The sequence below is a fragment of the Phalaenopsis equestris genome, unplaced genomic scaffold, assembly GCF_001263595.1.
Source record: "Phalaenopsis equestris unplaced genomic scaffold, ASM126359v1 Scaffold000359, whole genome shotgun sequence".
In the NCBI taxonomy this organism is placed as follows: Eukaryota; Viridiplantae; Streptophyta; class Magnoliopsida; order Asparagales; family Orchidaceae; genus Phalaenopsis; species Phalaenopsis equestris.
Window position 1 is genome coordinate 165273 of NW_018164801.1, and position 23504 is coordinate 188776.

The 23504-nt window shown below is 35.5% G+C and overlaps 1 protein-coding gene across 1 annotated transcript in view; it reads left to right on the forward strand.

Annotated features, from left to right (window-relative positions):
* LOC110026245 (exocyst complex component EXO70A1-like) overlaps nucleotides 1–22896 on the forward strand; it is a 35331-nt gene extending 12435 nt beyond the window's left edge. Inside the window, exons 7-12 of the mRNA XM_020727116.1 lie at nucleotides 6185–6390; nucleotides 20137–20340; nucleotides 20549–20648; nucleotides 21579–21688; nucleotides 22026–22184; nucleotides 22738–22896. Of these exons, the coding sequence (XP_020582775.1) occupies nucleotides 6185–6390; nucleotides 20137–20340; nucleotides 20549–20648; nucleotides 21579–21688; nucleotides 22026–22184; nucleotides 22738–22855 (897 nt within the window). The 3' untranslated portion in view covers nucleotides 22856–22896. The remainder of the gene's footprint in view (nucleotides 1–6184; nucleotides 6391–20136; nucleotides 20341–20548; nucleotides 20649–21578; nucleotides 21689–22025; nucleotides 22185–22737) is intronic.
* The last annotated feature ends 608 nt before the right edge of the window (nucleotides 22897–23504 follow it).

Genomic DNA, 23504 nt, shown 5'->3' on the forward strand with positions numbered 1-23504 from the left:
AACCGCTGCTTTCTTTGTGAAGGACCTCATTGGGCAAGGGATTGCCCTCAAAAGAAGGCCCTTAATTCTCTTCTTGCAAGCCATAAAGAAGAAAGTGACAGGGAAAATGACATGGAGGCACGTGTTGGATCTCTTCAACAGCTGAATGCGGTGCAAGCTCCAACAAAACCCCAAGGGAAGGGGTTACTCTTTGTGGAGATGACAATAGGAGGGAAGACTACCATGGCAATGGTAGATACGGGAGCTTCCCACAACTTCATCTCCAGTAATGAAGCAAAGAGATTGGGGTTGCAGATGACTAAAGGAGGGGGCTCTATCAAAGTCATCAACTCAGCAGAGATGCCAATCGACGGAGTGGCTAAGGGAGTCAAGACCAGCATTGGGGCATGGTCAGGTAATATTGATTTCTCTGTCATTCCTTTGGATGATTACAAAGCTGTCCTGGGAATGAACTTCTTAGAGCAAGCAAGAGCATTCCCAATGCCATTTGCCAATAGCCTATGCATCACAGAAGGGAGTCTAGCTTGCTCAATACCAATAATAAGGTTAAGCAAGCAAGGATCCAAAACGCTATCGGCAATCCAGTTCAGGGATGACATTTCACAGGACAAGGGGGACAACTTGGCTATCCTTCATAACAATGAAGGAGAAAAGTCCCAAAGAGTTGGGATGTCAAGGAACGTGGTGGAGGCAAGAGATAAACCGCCAGCCAGGAAGATGTGTTGCACCAAGGAAGCCAAAGATTGCCATGTGTGGGGGCAAATCGAAGAGGCAGTTTCGAAGGTGCAGGGGAAGCCGCAATGAGGATATTGCGGGTTTAAGTGGGAGAGAGTGTCACGCTCCGCCATATTCGAGAAATCGTCAAGACGAACACGAGATGGAAGATTTTAGAGAAGGTCAGGATATAAAGAGTCATCAAAGGAGCTCTAGAAGATTCCGCCACATTCAAGAGAGAGCAAGAAGGAAAAGCTCTAAGGAGAATCTAAGAATAACCTAGAATGTTCTAGAGTTATGTATGTACATAAGAATAGTCTAAGAGATAGAATATTATATTGTAATCTAGAAACTTCTCTTGGACTTGGAATAGTCCCACATTGGCTAGATGAAAGGCCAAAGACATGGAGGAGGCTATAAATAGGAGCTCCTCCCCTCATTTGTAATTACCCAAGCATTGAATCAAAGCATTCTAGTATTCAAGTGCTAATTATTCCCTTCTCTCTATTATTTTTCTTAAGAGTGCTTGGGGCTCATAAGTCCAGTGTTGTGAGGGGTAAGACTGGTTTAGTGCTAAAAAAGAGCGCTAAAGCTGCACGGGTGACTTGAGGAAAGTTAGTCCGTGACATAGAGCTCATAACACAAATGTTCTTTCAATTTTGACTTCCAGTAGCGGCTATCCCTAGGAAGCTAGATCTTTTAGGGTTAAATCAACCACAATGATCACCAATAACAGAGGAGAATTCATATGGACAACTGGTGGATACTAGTGCTTTGCCTCTCGAGACCTTGATTTTTATTAATAGGTTTAATAACTTTTATTCCAATACCTATAATCCCGAGTGAAAGAATCATCCCAATTTTAATTGAAACAATAATAGTCAAGGGATGGAAAACCAACAGCGAGAGAATAATCAAGCAAATCCATTGAGGAATTGGAATAATCAGAGTAGTACCAATTTGAGACTTCCTTACCCACATGAATTTAACTAAAATCAACAGTTTAAGGAAAAAAAAGTCTTTGGAGGAAGTAGTATTGCAAATGAGAAATCAACTGCAGAGTAAAACTGTGGCCATAAGAAACATTGAAAATCAGTTCGACCAAATAAAAAATTCCCTTAGTAACTAACCCCAAGGAACTCTTTCTAGTAACACCGATGTTAACTCTGAGGATAAGAATAACGAATATGTAAAAACTATTAAATTGAGGAGTGAAAGAGAATTGGAGGTAACTAGGAAGGAGCTTGAAGTGGTAGAAGAAATCCCGAGCCTGAAAGACCCATTGAAAACTCTTCAAAGGACTGAGGGAGACCAGCTGCACCCATTAGGAAGGACTTAGAAAGACCATTTCCCCAGAGACCTTAAAAACACAAGTTGGATCAAGAATTTTTCCGATTTTGTAAGTGTTTAAGAAGTTGACCGTTAATATCCCTTTTGCTGAGGCCTTGAGCAGATGCCTGACTATATAAAATTTATGAAGCATATTTTGAACAAAAAAAAGGAAAGCTAGGAGATTTTGAGACTATAGCACTCAGTGAGAAATGCAACACTTTCATATAGAAGAACTGCTTACAAAACAATAATAGGAAAAAAAGTGTCAATTTATGGTTTGACCGTCAATTATTGTTCTATTAGTCCATAAAACATTTAGTCTTAAAGTTCAATCTTTCCTATTTGGGTTAACAATCTTTTTTAGGATTCTCTTTATCTCCCTATTAGATACCTTTGTTAAACCATTTGTTTGAGGGTGACAGACTGTGAATATTTTATGATTAATTCTGTATTTTCCAAAAATTGTCTCAATTTTTTTATTTCTAATGTGGCATTCCCCATCACTAGTATTACCATAGGTATTCTATATCTGCAAAATATATTCTTCTTCAAAAACTTGGATACGGTATGAGCCTAATTAGGGAGAACTATTGCCTCTATCAACTTTGAGATATAATTTAGAACTACCAATATATAAAGATTTTTTAACGAAGTTACAAAAGGGTCCATAAAATCTAAACCCCAAACATAAAAAATTTTAACTTCCAAAGTATAGTTTAAACGTGCTTCATCTTTCATAAATATATTTCCTACTTTTTGGCATCTGTCACAAGTCTTAATATAATCATTTACATCCCTAAATATAGTAAGTCAGTAAAATCTAGATTGTAAAATTTTAGATGCAGTTCTATAAAACCCAATTACTCTCCAAATTCTAAGTCATGACATTTCCTAATCACATCCTGGGTCTTTTCTTGGGGTAAACATCTCATAATCACCTGGTCTTTATATTTTCTATATAGGTAAGGGTTATCCCAAAAGCAGTATCTGATATCACGAACAAATTTCTTCCTCTGGTGGTATGACAAATCAAAAGGTAAAATATCGCTAATTATAAAGTTTATACTATCTGCATACCATAGGACACTCAAATCAGAAGAAGTGAGAAGTCACTCATCAGGAAAATTTTCATTAATTTTATCATAAGTCATAAAAATTTCCCTCATCAAGCCTAGATAAGTGGTTTCCTATTTGATTTGCTGAACCCTTCCTATCCACCACTTCGATATCAAATTTCTACAATAATAAGACCCATCTAATCAATCATGATTTAGCTTCCTTTTGGAAATCCGATATCGAATTGCTGAATGCTCGGTAAAAACAGTGCATTTAGTTCCAGTCAAATAGGACCTAAATTTATCAATAACATAAATTATGATAAGAAACTCTTTTTTAGTGGTAATATAATTAATTTGAGTCTTATTAAGAATCATACTGACATAGTATATAGTTCTAGACATCTTATCTCTCATTTGATCTAACACTATCCGTATAATATAATCATTAACATCGCACATTAATTCAAAAGGACTCTCCCAATCAAGTGAAACAATAATGGGTGCAATGACTAATTTTTTTTTTAACGTTTTGAAGATAGATAGACAATTTTGGTCAAAATCAAATGAGACATCTTTTTTTCAGTAAATGACATAGGAGTTTGGTAATTTTAGAAAAATTCTTAATATATTGTCTATAGAACCTAACATGACCTAAAAAACTTTTAACTCTCTTCACAGAAGTGGGTGGGGGAAACAAGGTCGAGTAAATTCAGTATGTCCTAAATTTGTCTACAACTCCCGAGCTTGTTTATAAAATTCAAGCTCGAGTTTAGCTATAGCTCTAATCAAGCTGTGTTTATATCCAAGCTTAGTTCCTGTTTGAGTTTCTTGTTCGTTTCGTATGATGACACTCGAATTATTATCAAATAAATTAATGACTAAATTATCGGGCTACTTAATTTCTATCCAAACAATTTTTATTGAGCAAATTTAAATTAAAGCTATTGTGTTAAAAATAAGAGTTATCAAACGAAATAAAGAGTGATGTGGTTGAACTTTTTATTTTCTAATGAATCAAATTTTATCGAGCTTATAATGTGTTACTTGTTGAACTTACAAATATGAATGAGCTTTTAAATGCATTATTAAAATTACCAAATAAATGTGTAAAATAAATAAAAAACTAAATAATTAAGTCTTTATCTTTTCTTGAGTACTACAAATTAAAATTTAATTTAGTATAAATGAAATTTAAACTAAGCTTTGATTGAACTTATTTTGAAGATTGAATTAAGTTTTAACTGATTTTGTTTATAAGCATTAAATCTATATTATTTATGAACTCTAAATGAAATTATTTATCAAGCTTTGTAACGGGTTTGTTTACATGCTTTAAATGATGTTATTCACGAACATAAACCAATTGAACAATTAGGTGTTCAAGCTTGTTCATTTAACAATCGAGCATTTATAAAAGTGTTCAAATTTGTTCAATTAATTAATCAAACAAATATTAATGAGCTCTTATCAAGCCGAGTTACATGTAACTTGCTAAACACTCGGTTTATTTGCAACCCTTTGCTTTTGGGAACTAATAAGGTTGACTGCTTATGAGAAAATTGGGCTTAAACTACAATAACAGCTGCTTATTTCTGCAGAAAACTGAAAAAAAAGATGCTGCACTTGTGGGAATTCTGTTAAATGTTTTCTGAAAGGTTAAAAATATGATTGCTATAAGAACTTGAGACGGAAAAAAAGAGAATCACTCTTTCTTTTTTTCTTAAAGCATCCTTTTTGCTCGAACATGGAATGAAGTTTGTTATCTTAGCCGATTGAAACTCTAGTCATTGCTTCGTGCTTAGTTATTCATTTTTCTTTATGGGCTAATTTTTTTCTTCATCTGTGAATTGAACTTTTTTTGTTTTTTTTGCTTTTCTGTATCAATAGCTGCTAGTAAAACTTAACTAGTGAAAACAATCTAAACAGAGACATTAACTTTTAACAGATGCACTTATGAATATGACTGCATAACTATGAAATCTATTGTTTGCTTTGTTCTTGAAGACATTGTACACGTTATCTCAGAATAGAACATTGGCAATTTAAAATAATGGAAAATTACATTTATCTTAGGTTTATTCAAGGTTGCAAAATTCCGGCAGGAAGCTATGACCAATTTTCTAGTGATTTTATGAAGCAGGTTGGGGGAAATATTCAGCAAGGAGGTGTAGATAGTTTTGTAAACTCTTGGCAGAAACAAATTGCAGCTTCTGAAAGCAACTATAAAGAGAAATGAGGGAAGAGATGAGAAACCAAAACAACTGGTGTTTCAGGATGAAATGGGAAGCGGAGGCATTAAAATAATTTAAAGGGCATGGTGTTTCAGGATGAAAAGGGAAGAGGAGGTATTAAGACAATTTAAAGGGCATAGAGAAGTCACCTGCCAGTTGATGGCTTCTCGAATGAGATTTCTTTCTGCAAGCTTAAAAAAATAAAATAAAATGCCATGAATTGATGCAAAGAAGAAGAAGGAACCATATATACATAAAAGGAAATAAATGGGATGGCACCAAAAAAAAAAAAGTGAACGAAAGAAGCTTTGATGTACAGAAAAAATCTTGGATGATCAGGCACTTCTGTGCCCTTTTCTTTTTAATAAACTTTGAAGCACAAATTAGTGAACACGTCAGCAATAGCTACAAAAAATTGAGGGGAAAAACTTGGAGCAAAAAGATCCATCATTGCCCATCCTTGTGATAATAGGACCCTTTTTTCATAGTTTGGAGATTAGCTCATAGCTTTTGAAGTTATGTAGTTAATCGTATTTGACTTCTTAGAATGATAAAATCCTTCTGTTGATAAAATGTTTTTGTTTTTGGTTGAAACGCTTTATTGAAGTCATTGCTTTGCTACTAACAAATTTATCATATTTATTAGGGCTTGGGTTTATTGTTTTCCAGTTATAAATCTGAGCCCATATTATTAGTGTATTGGGCCATATGCTATTCATTTTTGTTTTTGAATATTTCATTGAACTACACAGTTGAGAAATGTAAATGCACTAGTTTTTTATTTGGTAGCTATTTTTATTATTAAGTGTTGAGCATTAATCTACTGCCCAAAATCTGAATTTCTTGTAGGTTGAATTAATATTTGAAGGGAAAGCTTGTTCTGAGCTGCGGGAGGTGTCTTTTAATCTAACAAAGCGCTTAGCGTTGACTGCTCAAGAAACATTTGGTGATTTTGAAGAGGCAGTTGAAAAAGATGCCACTAAAACAACAGTGCTTGATGGAACAGTTCACCCTTTAACTAGCTATGTTATAAACTACGTGAAGTTCCTTTTTGAGTATGTTTTGCCATCAATTCTAATTTTTTTAAATTGTTATATTTGGAGATAATTTTATTAGAAATATTTAGTTAGATTTTAGTTCACTCCCATAATTGGATAAGCGGGCTTTGCTTGGAAGGTTTCTTCTTTTGAAGATGCTTGATGCTATTATTTCTACTTTTGTTGATGCTATTATTTCTATCTTTTGTTACCACCATTTTGTAGCTAGTAGTTGTTTAAAATAAAAAATTCCTTGCATTATTATATTCCTCACACATATCTGGAGTTTATCTCAACATCTTGAAAATTGGATGTATACAATGAAGGGTAGAAAATGCACCTTTAGGTGTGACAAAACAATTTTGGCAGATTAAGAAGAAGAGGAAAGAAATACGGTAAATTAGACAAATAATGTTCAAAATGATTTGCCAATAGCTTTACATTTTATTGATTTTATCCTTTAACTAGCTAATTTATTAACCTCATGAAGTTTTTGTTTATGTTTTATCTTCATTTCTAGTTTTTTTCTACTGTCATCTTTGGATATAATTTTTTTTTTTTAAATTTGAGGTAGGTTTTACTTCATCCGTCTTAGTGGATAAGTTGTCTTTGCTCGGAAGGATTATGTTTTGAAGTCGCTTGCTAGTATTTTTTTTTATTTTTATTTTTGTTACTTTCATTTTGTAGCAAATACTTGCTCAAAATAAACACTCCTTCCATTATTATATTCCTCATGATTATCTTGAGTTTTTATTTCAATGACTTGAAAATTGGATGTGTAAAACAAAATGTGGAGGATGCGCCTTTAGACTTAATAAAGTAACATTGGAGGATTAAGAGCAAAAGGGTAACATAAAGTAATTTGGATAAAAATGTTCAAAATAATTTGCTTTACATCTCAAGCGATACTCACCAAGAATGAATGAAAAATGAGGATTAATTTAGCCAACTCTAAATAGTTGAGATATGGCTCATGATGATGTAATTGAAAAGTCTCCACACTTCTTCTCCACGCTCATGCTCATCAATTGAGCTCGTAGCACATGAATTTGTACCTAACTAATTATTCTAGCTTGTGCACATTGCAAATTCATGTTATTTGCTCCATCTTGGCATTCTTGCCTGCAGTTTTGATTGTGCTTTGCTTTGCTCACTTGCTTGACCTTTTTCATTGATGCCTCATGCGGTTGACTTATGGTTCCTTTTAACACTTGCCTCCTGGAAGGGTTGTTTCTCTTAGTCTTTTTCGCACCTAGGTCCATCATGTTGCCTTCTATGTTCATTCTCGCTATTTGCGGATTTTTTTACTCTCCCTCATCTTCTTTATAGTGCTTATTCATTTTCTTTTTCTCCAGATGTTGCTATGGCTGCCATTCTAGCTTTTGATTTTCATCCCTCTTCTCCTTTGTCACTGATTTTCAATGGATTTCGCCTATTTCTCCCATAATGGTTGCTCCAAGGTCTTTAGATATACTTTATGAGGTCATATCATGGTCGATGATTGCTTCCTGGAGGCTCTTCTTATTGTTTTCTTTCCTTTGAGGTTTGTGCCTCTAGTTTCCCTTTCTAGTTTTTTTTGTATTTCTCCTTAAATCTTCCTATCATTTTTTTCTCACCTTCTCATGAGCATCTATCCACATAACTAGTAAACCTATTCTCACCTTCACTAAAGAAGAGATCACAGAGCTTGCAAGGCCCTTTTGTTTTCTTACTATTCGTAAATTTTATATGTGTAGCCGGAACCTGGATATTTTTTGTGAAGTTATGTCAACTTTATATTTAATTGGAAATCATTTCGTCAACCTTATTTATTGATGTTTATTTGTGGCTATTTTTCAAGGCAGACTGCGCCAAGCTTTTCTTTTGATGGTTATACTATATTAGTGGTTTATTAATTCATATGTTGAAATGACCACCTTTTTTTGACTCTTTTGAAGAACCACCTTTCACTCTATTCTAAATTGCTATTGTCACCTTTGTTTTTATTATGTTAGCCAACCTACTTTATATTTCATGGGTTCTATATTGACAAGTTTTTGTAAATATGTATTATTACTGCATTTCCTTAGAGACAATTTGTAATTAGACTTCTAGTTGTATTAGATGGTACTTTTCATTAAAAAAGACGTGGATTGGCTCCTCAACTTATAGAGATAGACAAATCCTCAACTTATAGAGATAGACAAAGGGTTGAATATGAAGGTATCTCATCATGTTGTTCATCCTATAAATTTTTTTTGGGCATAATTTATTTGATTTCTTCAGGCTCATTTAAGACTGAGAAAATGTAGGTCCTAGAGGTAATATCAAATGATCCAATTCAATCTTCTATCATTTGGAGGCAAATTCTCTATTATGCAATCACAAATTTGGAAGAAACTCAATAATTTTGACGAGGATACTCAAAGTGTTGACTCTATGGTTAAAATGACTGATTTTAAATTATGCTGAGCAAACGAGACATGACTTAAAAAGAAAAAAAAGATGTATTGTCACTATTCTACATTTCACTAGGCTTTAAGCATGAAGATCCAAACGAGTCATTGCGTAGTTTACATGCTCTTAAAAATTTATTTTCACAAGCATTCATGGTAGTAATATATTTTCTTGTGTATTTTTTTTGGAGGATTCTTGCTAATTACTTTTCTTGTACTCATACATTTTCCTATTATAATATCTCAATTTTAAAAATGATTATAATTGAAAAATAGTTGTGTTTGATGTCTTTTTTTTTATAATTCTCATCCCTATGCTTTTAAAAAAAGTTATTGTGCAAGTGTTTGGTGAAAGGACTACAAATTTTAAAATTTTGCAGCCAAGTATAATTGTTTATTTTATTTTACAAATTGGGAGATTTAATATTTTATTAGCTTTATGTTAAGGTTTTTTTAAACATGTCCGAGGAGTTAATTTATGTCATTGTTCTGATGGGTATCTGTGGGGAGTATTTTGGTCCCCATTTTTAAGAATAAAGGGGATGCGCATGAGTGTGCAAATTATTGAGGAATTAAATTAATGTATCATATTTTAAAATTTCGGGAGGGTAATTGAACATAGGTTAAGATGGGATACAAAAATTTCTCATAATAAGTTTGAATTTATGTCGAGCAAGTCTACTATGAATGCTATACATTTATTGAGAGGTTTGATGGAGAAGTACGAAGAGTAAGGAGGTTCTACAAATGATTTTTATTGATTTAGAAAAAGCTTACGATAAGATTCCTAAGTAAGTTCTTTGGAGTGATATAGAAAAGAAATGTGTTGATATGACTTATATTCAATTCATTAAAGTTATGTATTCTAGAGCTGTTACTTGTGTTCAAATAAAAAGAGTTCCTATTTAAGTTGGACTACATCAGGGACCGACTTGAAGCTAATATCTTTTTGCTTTAGTTATGGATGCTCTTACTGGACATTTGCAGGATGATGTACATTGTGGTATGCTTTTCGTTGATGATATCTTTCTTGCGGATAAAACTATATAAAGAGTTCAGGAAAAAAACTTGAATTATGGAGGTCTACATTGGAGTTTATAGGTTTTCGTTTGAGTAGATCTAAAGCTGAATATATAGAATATTTTTTTAATACTAGTATCTCTAGTGGCAGAGTTGTAACTATGGGCGATCAAATTATTAAAAAAAAGTGAATATTTTAGATATCTTGGGTCTATTATTCAAAGTGATGGTGATAAAGATGGGGATGTTATTAATAAAATTCAGGCTGATTGGTTGAAGTGGAGGAATGCATCGGGCCTTTGTGTGATAGAAAGTAAGCTTAAACTTAAAAGGAAAGTTTTATAAGATGGTGGTGACTTGCAATGCTTTATGGATAAAAAATATTGGCCTTTAAAAGAGAAACATAAAACAAAGTTAAGTGATGCTGAGATGAGAATGCTTGAATGGATGAGTTGCTTGACACTTGAAGTCAAAATGCAAAACAAATCTATCCTTGAAAGGGAGCTCCAGTGACAAACAATATTAGAGAGAGTCGTCTTAGATGGTTTGGTCATATTAAAGTTGACCATCTGATGAACCGGTTAGGAGTGTAGATGTTTTAGATTCGACTTATGTTAAGAAAGGCAGAGGTAGACACTAAAGGCTTGGGCATATTGTATTAAAAAATGTTCTTAATTAGAATTAAATGAAAATATAACATTTAATACGACACAGTAGAGAAAAAGATTCATGTAGCCGACCCCACTTGGTGGAATAAAGACTTGTTGTTGTTGTTGTTGTTCTGATGGTGGCATGTAGACATGATAACATTCAACATTATAGGAAGTAATGGTTGGGCTGAGAGACTCCTTAGAGGGGTGTATAGGTGAAGGGAAAGGAGGGGAATGTTATGAGTAGAGAGGCAAGAGCATATGAAAAAACTAAAATTAAGTTGTTTAAATTCTTAGCCTACATCCCTCGTGTAGTGTATTCACTATGTAATTTTGAGCTCAAGGAAATCTGCCTTTTGTGGAAGAGGACCAAAGCAAAAGAGAGATTTACAAGAGGGTTTAATTCAATATCATTATATTCAACAAGTGTATAACATCATATCCCTTAAATTATCACGTTTTTAGGTTTCTTTGTTTGCTTTTGATTAGCTGTAGAACGTAACTTGAATAATTGCTTGATATAGTCAAGAACTGATGAACAAAAGCATTTCAAGTGTTTCGACTTTGTAGCCTGCACCCGTTGTGTAGTGGAAAAGGGGTTCTCATTATGTAGCTTTGAGTACCAGTAAGTCCACTTCTCTTTATGGAAGTGGACTCGAGGAAGGGAGAGATTTACAAGAGTTTTGAATTTAGTTTCAAAAACTTCAACGTGTGTTGAAAAATAGATTTGGAGAGGAAAAGATTCCTAAAAATTCCTGGATCACTTTAATCACATGTAGAGTACATATATATGGAGAACCTAATCCCTTCTAATTTACAAACTTACCAAGCATATCTTACCTAAATTAGAATTGGAAATAATTCTAAAATAAAATAATAAAGAAACATGAATAGGAAAGGAATAAACACAAATCAAGAGGTTTTCAAATCGGTCTCTAATCAAAACTCCCATAAGATCTGGATAGCCGGCTGGTCAAAACTAGGAAAACCACTTGAAACTTCTTATGTTTCCACATGCTCCATCAATTTGGGTCGTAGATGTTGTAGAGACCAAGTTTGGTAAACTCTGAGAAGGTGCTTAAAGGAAGGGCTTGGTGAAGACATTAACAACTTGTTGGTGAGTAGGGATGTAGCTTAGCTGTATAATTCTCTCATTAACCTTTTTTGAAATGAAGTGTCTATCAACTTTAATATTGCTTGGTCCTATCATGATGCACTTGATTCTTGGCAATAATGATGGCTGCTTGATTGTCTCAAAACATCTGTATAGGCTTATTGGAGGGACATCCCGATTCCTTTAATAATTTCTGAATCCAGATCCTTTTATAGATTTCCAAGGTAAATGTGCTATACTTTTATTCGACATTGCTTCTAGAAACAATACCTTACTTCTTAATCCTCCATAAAATTAAATTTTCTCATACGAATGAGTAGTAACCAATGGTGGATCTTCTGTCAGTGAGTTTCCTAGCTCAATTTGCATTAGTGTAGGCTTTAACATTCTTGTTTCTGGTTTTCTCAAAAATCAATTCATGACTAAGAGTTTTCTTTAGAAACCTCAGAATCTTGTATACCATCTCCAAATACAGTTTATTTGGGCTATTCATGTGTTGGCTCACAATACTAATAGATTGTGCAATATCTGACCTAGTATACGACAAGGTTGATGAGTTTTCTTACCAATTTTTGATACCTTCTTTTATTAACATATATACTCTCTTCTTTCATGTTAGAATTCGTTTTTGGCTTCATTGGAGTATCAATAAGTTTGCATCCAATCATCCATGTTTCCTTTAGTAGATTTCAGGTGCATTTTATTTGTGATATAACATTACATTTCTTGTACCTTCCTACCTTCATTTCTAAAAACTATTTCATGTTTTCTATGTCCTTGATTTCAAACTCAATGGCAAACACTTTGATTTGAAGAATTTCTCTTTCATCATCGCTAGTATTTTATCATCCACATATATGAACAATGCAACAATCTAATCTCTCTGAGTATTTTCTAAATAATTTGTGATCAGTTTGGCTTTGAGAATATCCATTGGATTTCATAGTTATAACAAATCTACAAATCTTTCAAACTAACTATGCCTCTGGTGGCCATAGAAAGACTTCCTGAGTTTGCATACTAAGTTTTTGTTATAATCATTCTCAAGTCATGATAATATTTCTATATATACTTTTTCCAGATCCCTATTTAGAAAGATATTTTATGTCATGTTGATGCAATCCTTATTCTCGTTAATTGTTACTAAAAAGAGAACTCTAATAGTGTTTGCCAATTGGTGTGAAGGTTTTCTGATAGTCAATCCCATAAGCTTGCGTGAGATCTTTTGTAATAAGTCTGTGATACCAGAATTAACCAAAACCTCAATAGACATGCAAATCTTGTTGCTGAAATTTAAATGGTTACAATGACGACTCTTCAAAACAAGAAAAAAACGATTACACACATAAAAAAGATACTCTAGGACGACAGCGAAGGGGATGGGTGGCGGTTGGAAGACAGGTTGATAGGGCATGTTGGGGTTGGGAGAACTGCCGAACGTAAGTAGAGGGTGGTGGCAGGGTCATGAGGGCTGGAGATGGATCTATGACAGTAGGTTTGGATCCTGGGGATGGAATTAAGGCAACAGATGGGAAGGTAGACAGTGTTGTAGCCAGCAGGGGTTGATGGGATGATGTTGGCGTGGATTGTGGTAACAACAAGGCGTGGGGATTGCTGGATTGAGGTAACAACATATTTGTAGGGCGATAGGGTTACAGTGGCTGAATGGGAGAGTAGAGTGGTTGGCAACTGTTCTAGGAGGGTTGGAGTGGAGTACGTCAACAGCAGGGGGATTGCTGGATTGACAGGTGAGAGAAATTATATAGAAAGGGTGCAGGTGGGCTAGTAGCGAGCTGGGAAGGGCAACAACGATGAAGTGGAGGGATAAATATCCCTGCAGGGTTGAGTTACAACTGATGCACTCCTCGTTTGCAGAAGATCATTACCTGGGCGAGTTACAGCCGAAACACCTTCTTGCCGTTTGATACAAGCTCTGGAAGGGGAAGGGGCAAGTTGACGACTGTTCTGATAGAAACTTAGCAAAAATTAACCGTAATTAGCAAAAGGAACATATTTATATTAGAGAGGTAGGAGGAGGGGGGAATGGGCGTAGTTCTCGCCCAATAATTAGCTGGACAGCCTAGCCTCTTTGCTGGACTGTCACTTTGCTGAGTCGAGTGGTTCAACGTGAAAGCCCAATGTCAATCTCTCGGGATTAGGGGAGTTTCAACCTTATTCGTCGAAGCTTCTATTTGCTCCTTGTCGGGGATAGCGTTGTTTTAACCTCTCGAGGATGAAGGCTCTTCGGCTGTAGTTCGAAAAGCACCTTGATCCCACTGACAAGTGCACCGTCCCGAAGGCAGCTAAGGGTTGTTCCCCGTTTGCTAGCAAACACCTATATCAATCCAATTTTTTTGGAACTCACTACTGATCTAGCTCGGGCCTGTGTGTCACGGATATATTATTGCATTCTCCTTAAAAATTCCAAGGTTCTCTCAACCCGATCTAAAGTGAGGTTAACTTGAGCCTCTCTAAATGGTGGTGGCCTTGGTGGCAGGGTATCGAACATGATGTTCGGAAATACCCTCTGTCGTGATTGTCCCATAGCGAGAATTGTCATCTCAGTCCTATCATCATTTGTCGTCACAAAACTGTTCTCACTGACGCTGCTATGCTGGCAAGGGCTCTTGTGACCTCGGGCTCTGCCGAATGAAGAAGAATGATACGCTTCCCCTCTTTAGTGAAGGCGTGGGTAATTTTGAATTCATTTTGATGAGTCCTACGGTCAAATTGCCACAGTTTTCTCAACAAAATGCTACTACATCCATGTGGACCATGTCACACCACACCTGATTTTGGAGCTGACTTCTAATCGAGAACTCCACTAGGCACCTCCAGTCAATGCTGACTCTATTTTTCTTTAGCAATGTCAGGGAATACGGTTGGGAATGCCTCTAGAGTCATGAGGCCCAATTTCTCTACCTTTTATGTAAATACCATGTTTTTACTGCTCCCAACATCAATGATGAGACTACATACCTTTCTGTTCACAGTACGAGTTTAGAATATGTTATGAAGAAGCTACTATGGATCCTTCATATCCTTAGTCCGTAGGACTCTTCGAACGACGAATATTTCGCCTTCATCCGGTGGAAGATGGTATACGTCACCCTGTTCCTCAACTGTTTCATCATATTAACGTTCTCCTATGTGCCTTACTTGGTGAACGATACAACTCGACTCGTCGGGCAACTGGAGGAGATGTGTCCAAATCCATGACATCTAAAGCATTTTCTGGTTGTGACTGTAGTCGTCGTGTTAATCTTCTCGGGCTTCTTTTCGGTGTGGCTGTGTCTCTGCTGTAGTCGTCGTGTTACTCTTCTCGGGCTTCTTTTCGGTGTGGCTGTGTCTCTTTATTCAAACGAGTTTTCTCAATTCCTTGAGACATGCTTTTGTTGGTATCTCCAATTGCGGGTGGCTGACTGATTGATGATGGTTGTCTGCACTGTTTCTGCTGTCTCTCCACCTTTAGGGCTAAGGTCTGTACATCTCCAAGTGACAAATAGGTTGTAGTTGTTCCACATTGTTGATAATGGGCTTCAGTCCTCCTAGGTAACAGTCTATGGTGTGTTTTTCTGGCTCGACTAAATCACACTTCATGTGCAACCTGTCAAACTGTGCCGCAAATACCTCTATTGATAGGTCTCTTTGCTGCAGGTGGCGGAGTCTCAGAAACATATCCTGGTGATAGTGAGTAGGCAGGTATTTTCTCTGCACCTCCTTCCGCTTCTTCTCCCACTTGGTAAACTTATCATTGCCTTCTTTCTTCCTCCGCCTTTGCAAGTTTTCCCATCGCAAGGAGACAAATTTTCTCAATTTGATAGCTGCAAGTTTTACCCTTTCATCTTCTAGCACTTCTTTCTACTCAAAGATGCTCTCAACTGATTGTAGTCATTCGATAAAGTCGTCTGGATCCGTACCTCCATCGAACTCTAGTAGATCCACCTTTATTCCGAAGTCCCTGTGTTATCCATATGTGGTCTCCTTTCTCTGCCTCCTCTAGTACTGGATTCCAAAGCTTCGTGGCCTGTCTTTGTCTTCGCTGAAATCCTCCCTATGGAAGTGGTTGAAATTTTCGTATATTTTGCCCCTTCGACTTTCCCTATGACGATTGAAGGTAGTTTTCCACCGGGTTTCTTCATCATTGTCCGCAAGTATCCGTTGAATTCGGTGGATCTTTCACTGTATCTCTTTCTGGGTAGGCTCATGTATATATTTCCTTGGTGGCATGGCTAAGGTTTAGAGTTAGGAGGCGAAATTGGGTGAAGAAAATGATTTAGTATTGTTAATTTTGAAAATCAGCAAGGTAAATTATGGTTAGGTCAAAGTTTGGCTATGGTTTGGGAATATGAAGGAATTTTTTGTGGAGTTGGCTTTGGTAGGGTGGATGCTAGGAAACTCCAGGATAAGAGTAGGGTTAGACTAGCTTTGAGATCAAAATTATCAAAATTAAGGAAAATCCCAATAGACATGCAAATCTTATTGCTGAAATTCAAATGGTTGCAACGACGTCAATTCAAAATAGAAGGAAAATGATAACACACATAAAAAGACACCCTAGGCGATGACGAAGCAGTTGGGTGGCAGCTGGCTGATAGGGCACATTGGAGTTGGGACAACAACATGAAGGTAAGTAAAGGGTGGTGACATGATTAGTCTGCCTGGAGATGGGTCTATGGCAACATGTTTGATCATGGGGAAGGAATTAAAGAACATATGGGAAGGTAGAAGGCGTTGCGACTAGCAAGGGGTTGAGGGAATGAGGTTGGCATGGATTACGGTAACAACAGGGGGTGGGGACAACTGAGGCAACAACAAATGTTTAGGGGAGAAGGAACTATAGTGACAATTATGAGAGGGTTAGAGTGGAATACAACAACAGCAAGGGAGGTTCTTGGATTGATGCCTGAGAGAAATAAAGTGGGAAGGGTGCAAGTGGGCTAGCTGCGCGTTGCGATGGGCGACAACAAGGAAGAGACGAAATGATAAATATTCTCACGTGGTCGAGTTACAGCTGGAACACCTCTCAAACCTTTGAAGAAGATCAACACCTAGGATAAGTTACAGTTAGAGCACCCTCTCGCTGTCAGATACAACTCAAGAAGCGGAAATGGGAAGCTGGCGGCTTACCTGACAGAAACTCAACAAATATTAAACTTAATCAGTAAAAGGAACAATATTTATATTCGACCGGTCCAGACTCCTTGCTTGACTGACATCAATTTTGTATTTGATGTTGAATCCCAACTTGCATCCACTAGTTTTTTATCCTGAGGGAGTTTTATAAGAATCCACCAGCCATTATGCTATAGCACTTGAATATTTTTTCACTGCTTTCCTCTTTTCTGAATTTTGAAGAGATTCATGAATGTATTTAATAATCTACACATTATCAATGTTAGATATAAACGCTCTATAAGTTGAGGATAACTTCCTATAAGCTAAATACTTCTGATTTGGGTATCTGGTAGGACTTTTCTTGTCATTAACACTAAAATATGAAGGGGATAACTTATGAGTACTAGATATATCCTCACCCAAAATTTCAGGTAAGTGTGGGCACGAGTTTTGGTTGGAGCAGTTCTATTTTTGCAACTTGTCTTCTAACTGCTCAAGGTTTTTCCTCCTCCTTGTGTACACACGAAAATCTTTGTTGTTGACTCAGGTTTGGTTGGTTGGATATCCTCAACAAGAGTATGAGAGTTGGTGGAAGAGGAGTAGGAAGAGGAGTAAGTGGGGTTGTCGTGTAAGTGTCATCAAATGCAACCCAAAATTAATATATTCATTACTCTCTCCTTGAGCATCAAATTTGGGATTGTAGGACCGTTTATTAAAAAATGTGAAATCTATGGTGTTGTAATATTTTCTTGAAACATTAGAGTAACACTTATACTCATTTTCTTTGAAGGCATACCTAAAGAAAATACACTTGATGGATTTTGGGTCAAGTTTTGTGCGGTTTAGTTGGTGAATGTAGATAAAAGAGAACCAAATTTTTTTAGAGGAAGATTGGACGAGAATGCTCTAACATGAGGTATTTTTCCATTAAAACATGGAGAGGGATTTTGAATTCAAGGATATTGCTTTGAATTTTATTAATATGGTAGGTAGCTGTAAGCATATCTCTTCAAAAATCTGTTGGGATATTTTGAGAAAGTATTATAGACCTAGATTCCTCAAGGAGATGTTTATTCTTTCTCTCAGCTATTATATTTTATTGTGGAGTCTCAATACAGGAACTCACTTGGTTAATACCATTCTTTAGAAGCAAGGATCCAAGGATAGAGTTGAAGAATTTCTTTGCATTATTCGTTTTGAGAATTTGAATTTTGTATTGCAATTGAGTGTAAATCATGTCATAGGACTGAAAAATTTGTGCAATTTCAGATTTCTAATTCATGAGAAATATCCAATTGGTTCTAATGTGATCATCAATGAAACAAATCATCTGTGTCCACTAATGATTTTCAATTTTGAAGGTCCCCAAACTTCACTAGAGATGATAGAGAACAGATGCGAGAGTTTGTACTGAGAAAAGATGCACATGATGGGCAGGATTAACCATTTGACATGTTTCACATTGATGGAACTTAGGTTTTTTGTTAATAAAAAGATGGGGGGTAAAATTTTACAGTATAAAGAAAATTGGGATGCCCAAAAGATAATATCATAATAAAACTTGACTTTCAACAGACTTGGAATCATTGAGAAAGGGACAGTGGAGAAGAGGCAGGATTAGCCAATTGACATGTTTCACACTGATGAAACTTAGGTTTTTTGTTAATAAAAAGATGGGGGGTAAAATTTCACAGTATAAAGAAAATTGGGATGCCCAGACGATAATATCATAATAAAACTTTACTTTCCACAGACTTGGAATCATTGAGAAGGGGACAGTGGAGAAGAGGCTTTTGTGTTAAGGGAATAGTTCTCTTTAAGCACATGTAGACCTTGATGCAATTCGACACTGACAATCATATTTCCCGAATCCACCATGTGAAATTCACAAGTGTTAGAATGAAATTTAGTAACACGGTTTAGATCATGAGTAAGCTTTTTAATTGAAAGTAAGTTGTAATCTAGTTGGAGAGCAAATAACACTGATAAAAGTTGAATATTTTTGGAGATTTTCAAATCTTTTTCCCAACAATCATTGAGTGAGATTCATCGGCGAGTCTAACAAATTAGAGATTGGTGACCTCTTGATAGTTGGTGAGATCATGAATGTCCCTAGTCATGTGATCAAAAGCACTTGACTCTATTATCCACAGTCGAGATCTTCTACTGTTAATAGGAGGATATTATACCTTGGTGTATATCAAGCTGGTAAGCTTCGGAGTAAAACTAGATGCCTTCATTTTGTATTTGGTCATAAACCCTATGCACCTTTAGGCCTAAATGAATTCTTTGCTTTTACAAGCTCCAAATTCCTGGTTGCTTTTTGCCATAGGAATGGATGAATGCCTAGAAAGTCAGAGAGGTCTACTTTCTCAAGAAGGACCAGTTGGGTCGTCGGTGGGAAGGCTGACTGCTACCTGTGGCTGCCCTGGTGGAAGGCAGTGGAGATAGGAATGTTGCAGGGAATCCTGCTATGAAGCCTGCAAACTGGCTGGTGGTTGCAAGGAGAATTTTGATGCTGACAGCTGCAGGGAGAAGCTCTGGCAGAGAGCCCGCTGAAGGGAGAAGCTCTGACGGAGGGCCTACAGGGAGAGAGGTGAATTTATTGCAGGTGGGAGAATTGGCTGTTGCGTCTGCAGCTGCTGCTGTAGAACGGTTCTTTTGAAGGAGGAGGGCCTACAGAAAGGATAATTCAGGTTGCAGGGAGAAGCCGGTGGCAAGAATTGAACAGAGGGGATCCTGAAGGAAGAGTTCCAGTGCCAAAAAGGAGTGGAGGGGCTTCGAAGAAAGGCTTGCAGCAGGAGGATTCTGGCTGCATGCTGAGTTTCAGTGGTAGTGGAATAGAGTGGAAGGCCTGCAGTAAGAGCTCCAGTAATTTAAACTTTGTCTTAACATTTCTACCACCCAAATCTTTCATATTACATAAAAAGTACCACCATTTAATTTAAAAAAAATTGAAATAATGCATACCTAAGGTGGCATGTATGTAAAAATTAAAGTTTAGGTGTTAGATTTGTAAATATATAGAAACTGTGTGGTCTGTATATAAATCTTCCCACTTTGTCAACTGAAGATAGGAGCTTCTACCCATGAAGTGGACTTTAGCATCCACTCAATGATGGAAGTCACCTTTGTACGCAATGCATTGGCGAGGGCCCGAGAACTTCTTGGAAATTGTAGACATAACCTTAGCATTGAAGTCTAATGCGGTTTTCTTTTCTTTGAGATATTTGATGACCTATAGAATCTTCTTGACACTTGGATGTTTGTAGCCAGTCCTAACGGTATTTTTATTGAAGATGTATGTGTACTATGAGGTTACATTTGTGCTATGATTTACATTTTCACTTTTTCGGAATCTTCAAATTTAAACTATTTACATTGTTAATATTGATATTCTGACAAGTGGACATCATGTTTTTTTCAGCTATCAGTCCACATTGAAGCAGCTTTTTCAGGAGTTTGAAGCAGCTGGGGCTGATGATAATTCCCAATTGGCAATAGTAACTATGAGGATAATGCAGGCTCTTCAGAGCAACCTAGATGGAAAATCTAAGCAATATAAAGATCCTGCGTTGACCTACCTATTCCTCATGAATAACCTCCATTATATGGTCAGATCCGTTCGAAGGTAAACTGTTCGTACAAACTGATCTCTGAATCTTTATAACAACCCACAACCCACGTATATCAACTGGTTGGCGATATTTTTTTTATCACATAAATCTTATGTATTTACATATCTAACGCCTAAACTTTCATTTTTATACACATCATTCAAATTTTTAATAGACCTTTTAATGCATAGGTTTATTTAAATTTATTCTTTTTTTGTTCAGGTCAGAGGCTAAGGATTTATTCGGTGATGATTGGGTTCAAAGGCACAGAAGACTTGTGCAGCAAAATGCGAAACAGTATAGGCGGGTTGCATGGGCAAAGGTAAAATTGGCCTGGATTTGTAAAGTTTTCTTTCTTTCCAACTAGTCTATCACTATTAGTATTACTTTAGGGGATGTTTCGGATCACTATGATTTTTAATTCTTAATTTATTTTATTTATACTTTTAGTTTAATTAAAACATGTTTGGTATCTTTTAACATATTAAGCTGTTTTTAGAAATACTCAAAATAATTTTTAGATATTTTGAGTTTTCTTTTATTAAATAAAACATAAAAATAGTTAAAAAATACACTGAACAAATATGTTTTTAAAATAAAAGCAAAAAAAAAAAAAAAAAAAAAAAAAAAAAAAAAAAAGAAAAGTCTAAAAATAAAAGTGATTCCAAACAAGCCTTCGGTGTACTGCTGTTGGAGCTTGAAAGTGCTACCGGTGTGATAATTTGTAAGTTCTAAGTTCTAACTTAACAATTCGGTATCTTTATCATTTGAACATTTGCTATGTTTCATATGCATAATTTAGTGTATGAATGATTAATTTGTTGGACTATGAAAATTCTTGTTTGCTTGAAATATATTTGTGTTCATTTTTAGATTTTTTCCTTGCGTTAGTCAATTAAATAGTTTAGGAGCTCTCTAGAAAGCAGACTTACATATTTGGTTATTTTTTATACTGTAATTGAAACCTTTGCTTAAAAGTGCCATTACGATGATAACATTTTTTATTTTTGCTAAACACAATTGGCATTATATTTTTACTTTATAACTCGTACAAATAACTAGAGACATTTTGATAATAATGCAAACATTTTGCATGCAAATCTTTTACCTTGCAAAGATAATCTTGGAAACCTAATCCAAAGTTTTTGTTCGATATAACTCGAGTTCTCAAGCCTGTTTGAAAAGTATGCATAAATATGTTTTACTTTATATTTATGATCACCTGTAGTTCTTAATATCCTATGGTTTCCAGATTCTACAGACCCTCACTGTTCAAGGCTTGAGTTCTTCAAACGGTTCTGTTGCCGGAGGAAGCGATGGGGGTAGTAGCAGTGGAGTTTCCAGGGCAAATATAAAGGAGAGGTTGATCACCCGAAATATGTATTGAATTTTAGGAAAATTTACATACATACCACATAATTCTCTTGTATTTACATATCAAACACCTAAAGTTTGATATTTGCACATATTAACACCTTGTTGTCATAAACTTATGCATGAAAATGTGTATTTCACTTCTAAGAAAATAGCGATGGTAGTATTTTTGATGCAATGTTAAAGATTTGAGTGGTATGCACGTAAATATGAATGTTAATGCGTTAGATATGTAAATACATAAGAACTGTGAGGTATGTATATAAATGCCCCTTAATTTTATCTATATGAACATAGAAACTTATTCATCATTTGGGTGCATCAGGTTCAAGTTCTTCAACATGCAGTTTGAGGAGCTTCATCAAAGGCAATCTCAGTGGACAGTGCCAGATCCAATACCTGACCCTGAACTTCGGGAGTCTCTTAGGCTTGCGGTTGCTGAAGTTCTGTTGCCAGCATATAGATCTTTTATAAAACGCTTTGGGTAAGTTTTTCTTTCATTTTTTTATTTATTTTAAAGCCGAATCATTCGATTTTGAAAGTTAGCACAGGTTCAGGCCTTACTGTTCTTATAGGAAAAAAGTTGTTGTGGATTCATAATTGATTTGCTTTGATTCAGAAGGGTAATTAGGCTTAAAGTTTAGAGGTTTAATTGGCTTTTTAATTGTGAAAACAACCCTTTTGTCATGTAGCTTGCAGTTCACTTGGTGTCATCTGCTCCACAAAATTGTTTTTTTGAGCTCCTTCTGCTAATTCCAAAAATTTAGGCGCCCGCCCTCTTCATAATTTGAGAAAATAAAGAACATTTTGAAAATTTTATTATATTTTTTTCCATTTATGGAAAGGGAGGTGTCATCTCATATGAGTTTCATAAAAACTAAAGATATAACTCCACATTTAAATTTTAATGAAATCTGCAGTGTTACTATTCATTTGATGAAACTATGAAATTTTTATATATTTGTGTTATTTATTTGTTGTATATTATTTTTTGGCAATCGATAACTGAATTATGACGTCATAAACTCTTGCATCAGACCTCTCATACAAAATGGAAAGAATCCTCAGAAGTATATCAGATTTACGCCCGAGGATCTGGAGCGAATGCTCGGTGAATTCTTCGAGGGAAAGACGTGGACTGAACAAAAACGCTAAGCTTTCCCCTTACTTCACGCCTGACTAACAAATAAATAAATTTATTTATTTATTTAATGTGAATATTTTTTTTTAGTATTCTTGTAACTTCTATAATTTATCTGTCAATAAATACACAGTTTATTTTATTAATTATCATTTTAATAATACCAATAATTTAATTCATCATTGCTCTTTCCTTATTTTATTATGTTGAAATTTGCTCTTGAATTTATTTGAGTTTGTAGTTGAATTACTTTTATCAGCTCAACTGAATTGTGTTAGGGTATGTTTGGGGTAGTTGCAGTTTCTCAACTTTTCAACTGCAGCTATCTGTCCCAAAAAACTGTTGCAGGGGGCTGCCTGTTTATTATAGTTGTGTGAAAACTATTAGGAAACAGCTGTTTCTTGAAAAATGACCATTCTATTCTTGTTTAGTAAAACTGTTTAAAACAAAAAATGTGACAGCCACAAATTTGATACTTCAGAAGCAGAAATTTACATTTATATTATTCTTAAACATCATAAATAATAATAAAGAAGTAACTCAAACTCAAGTGAAAGAGTAATTTTCAGCTTATAATTCCATCATTCCTTCTACTAACCCGCTAAAAATTTAAACTAACCCAAAGTTGTATGAATGGAGGTTACATCAAACCACACAATTCCT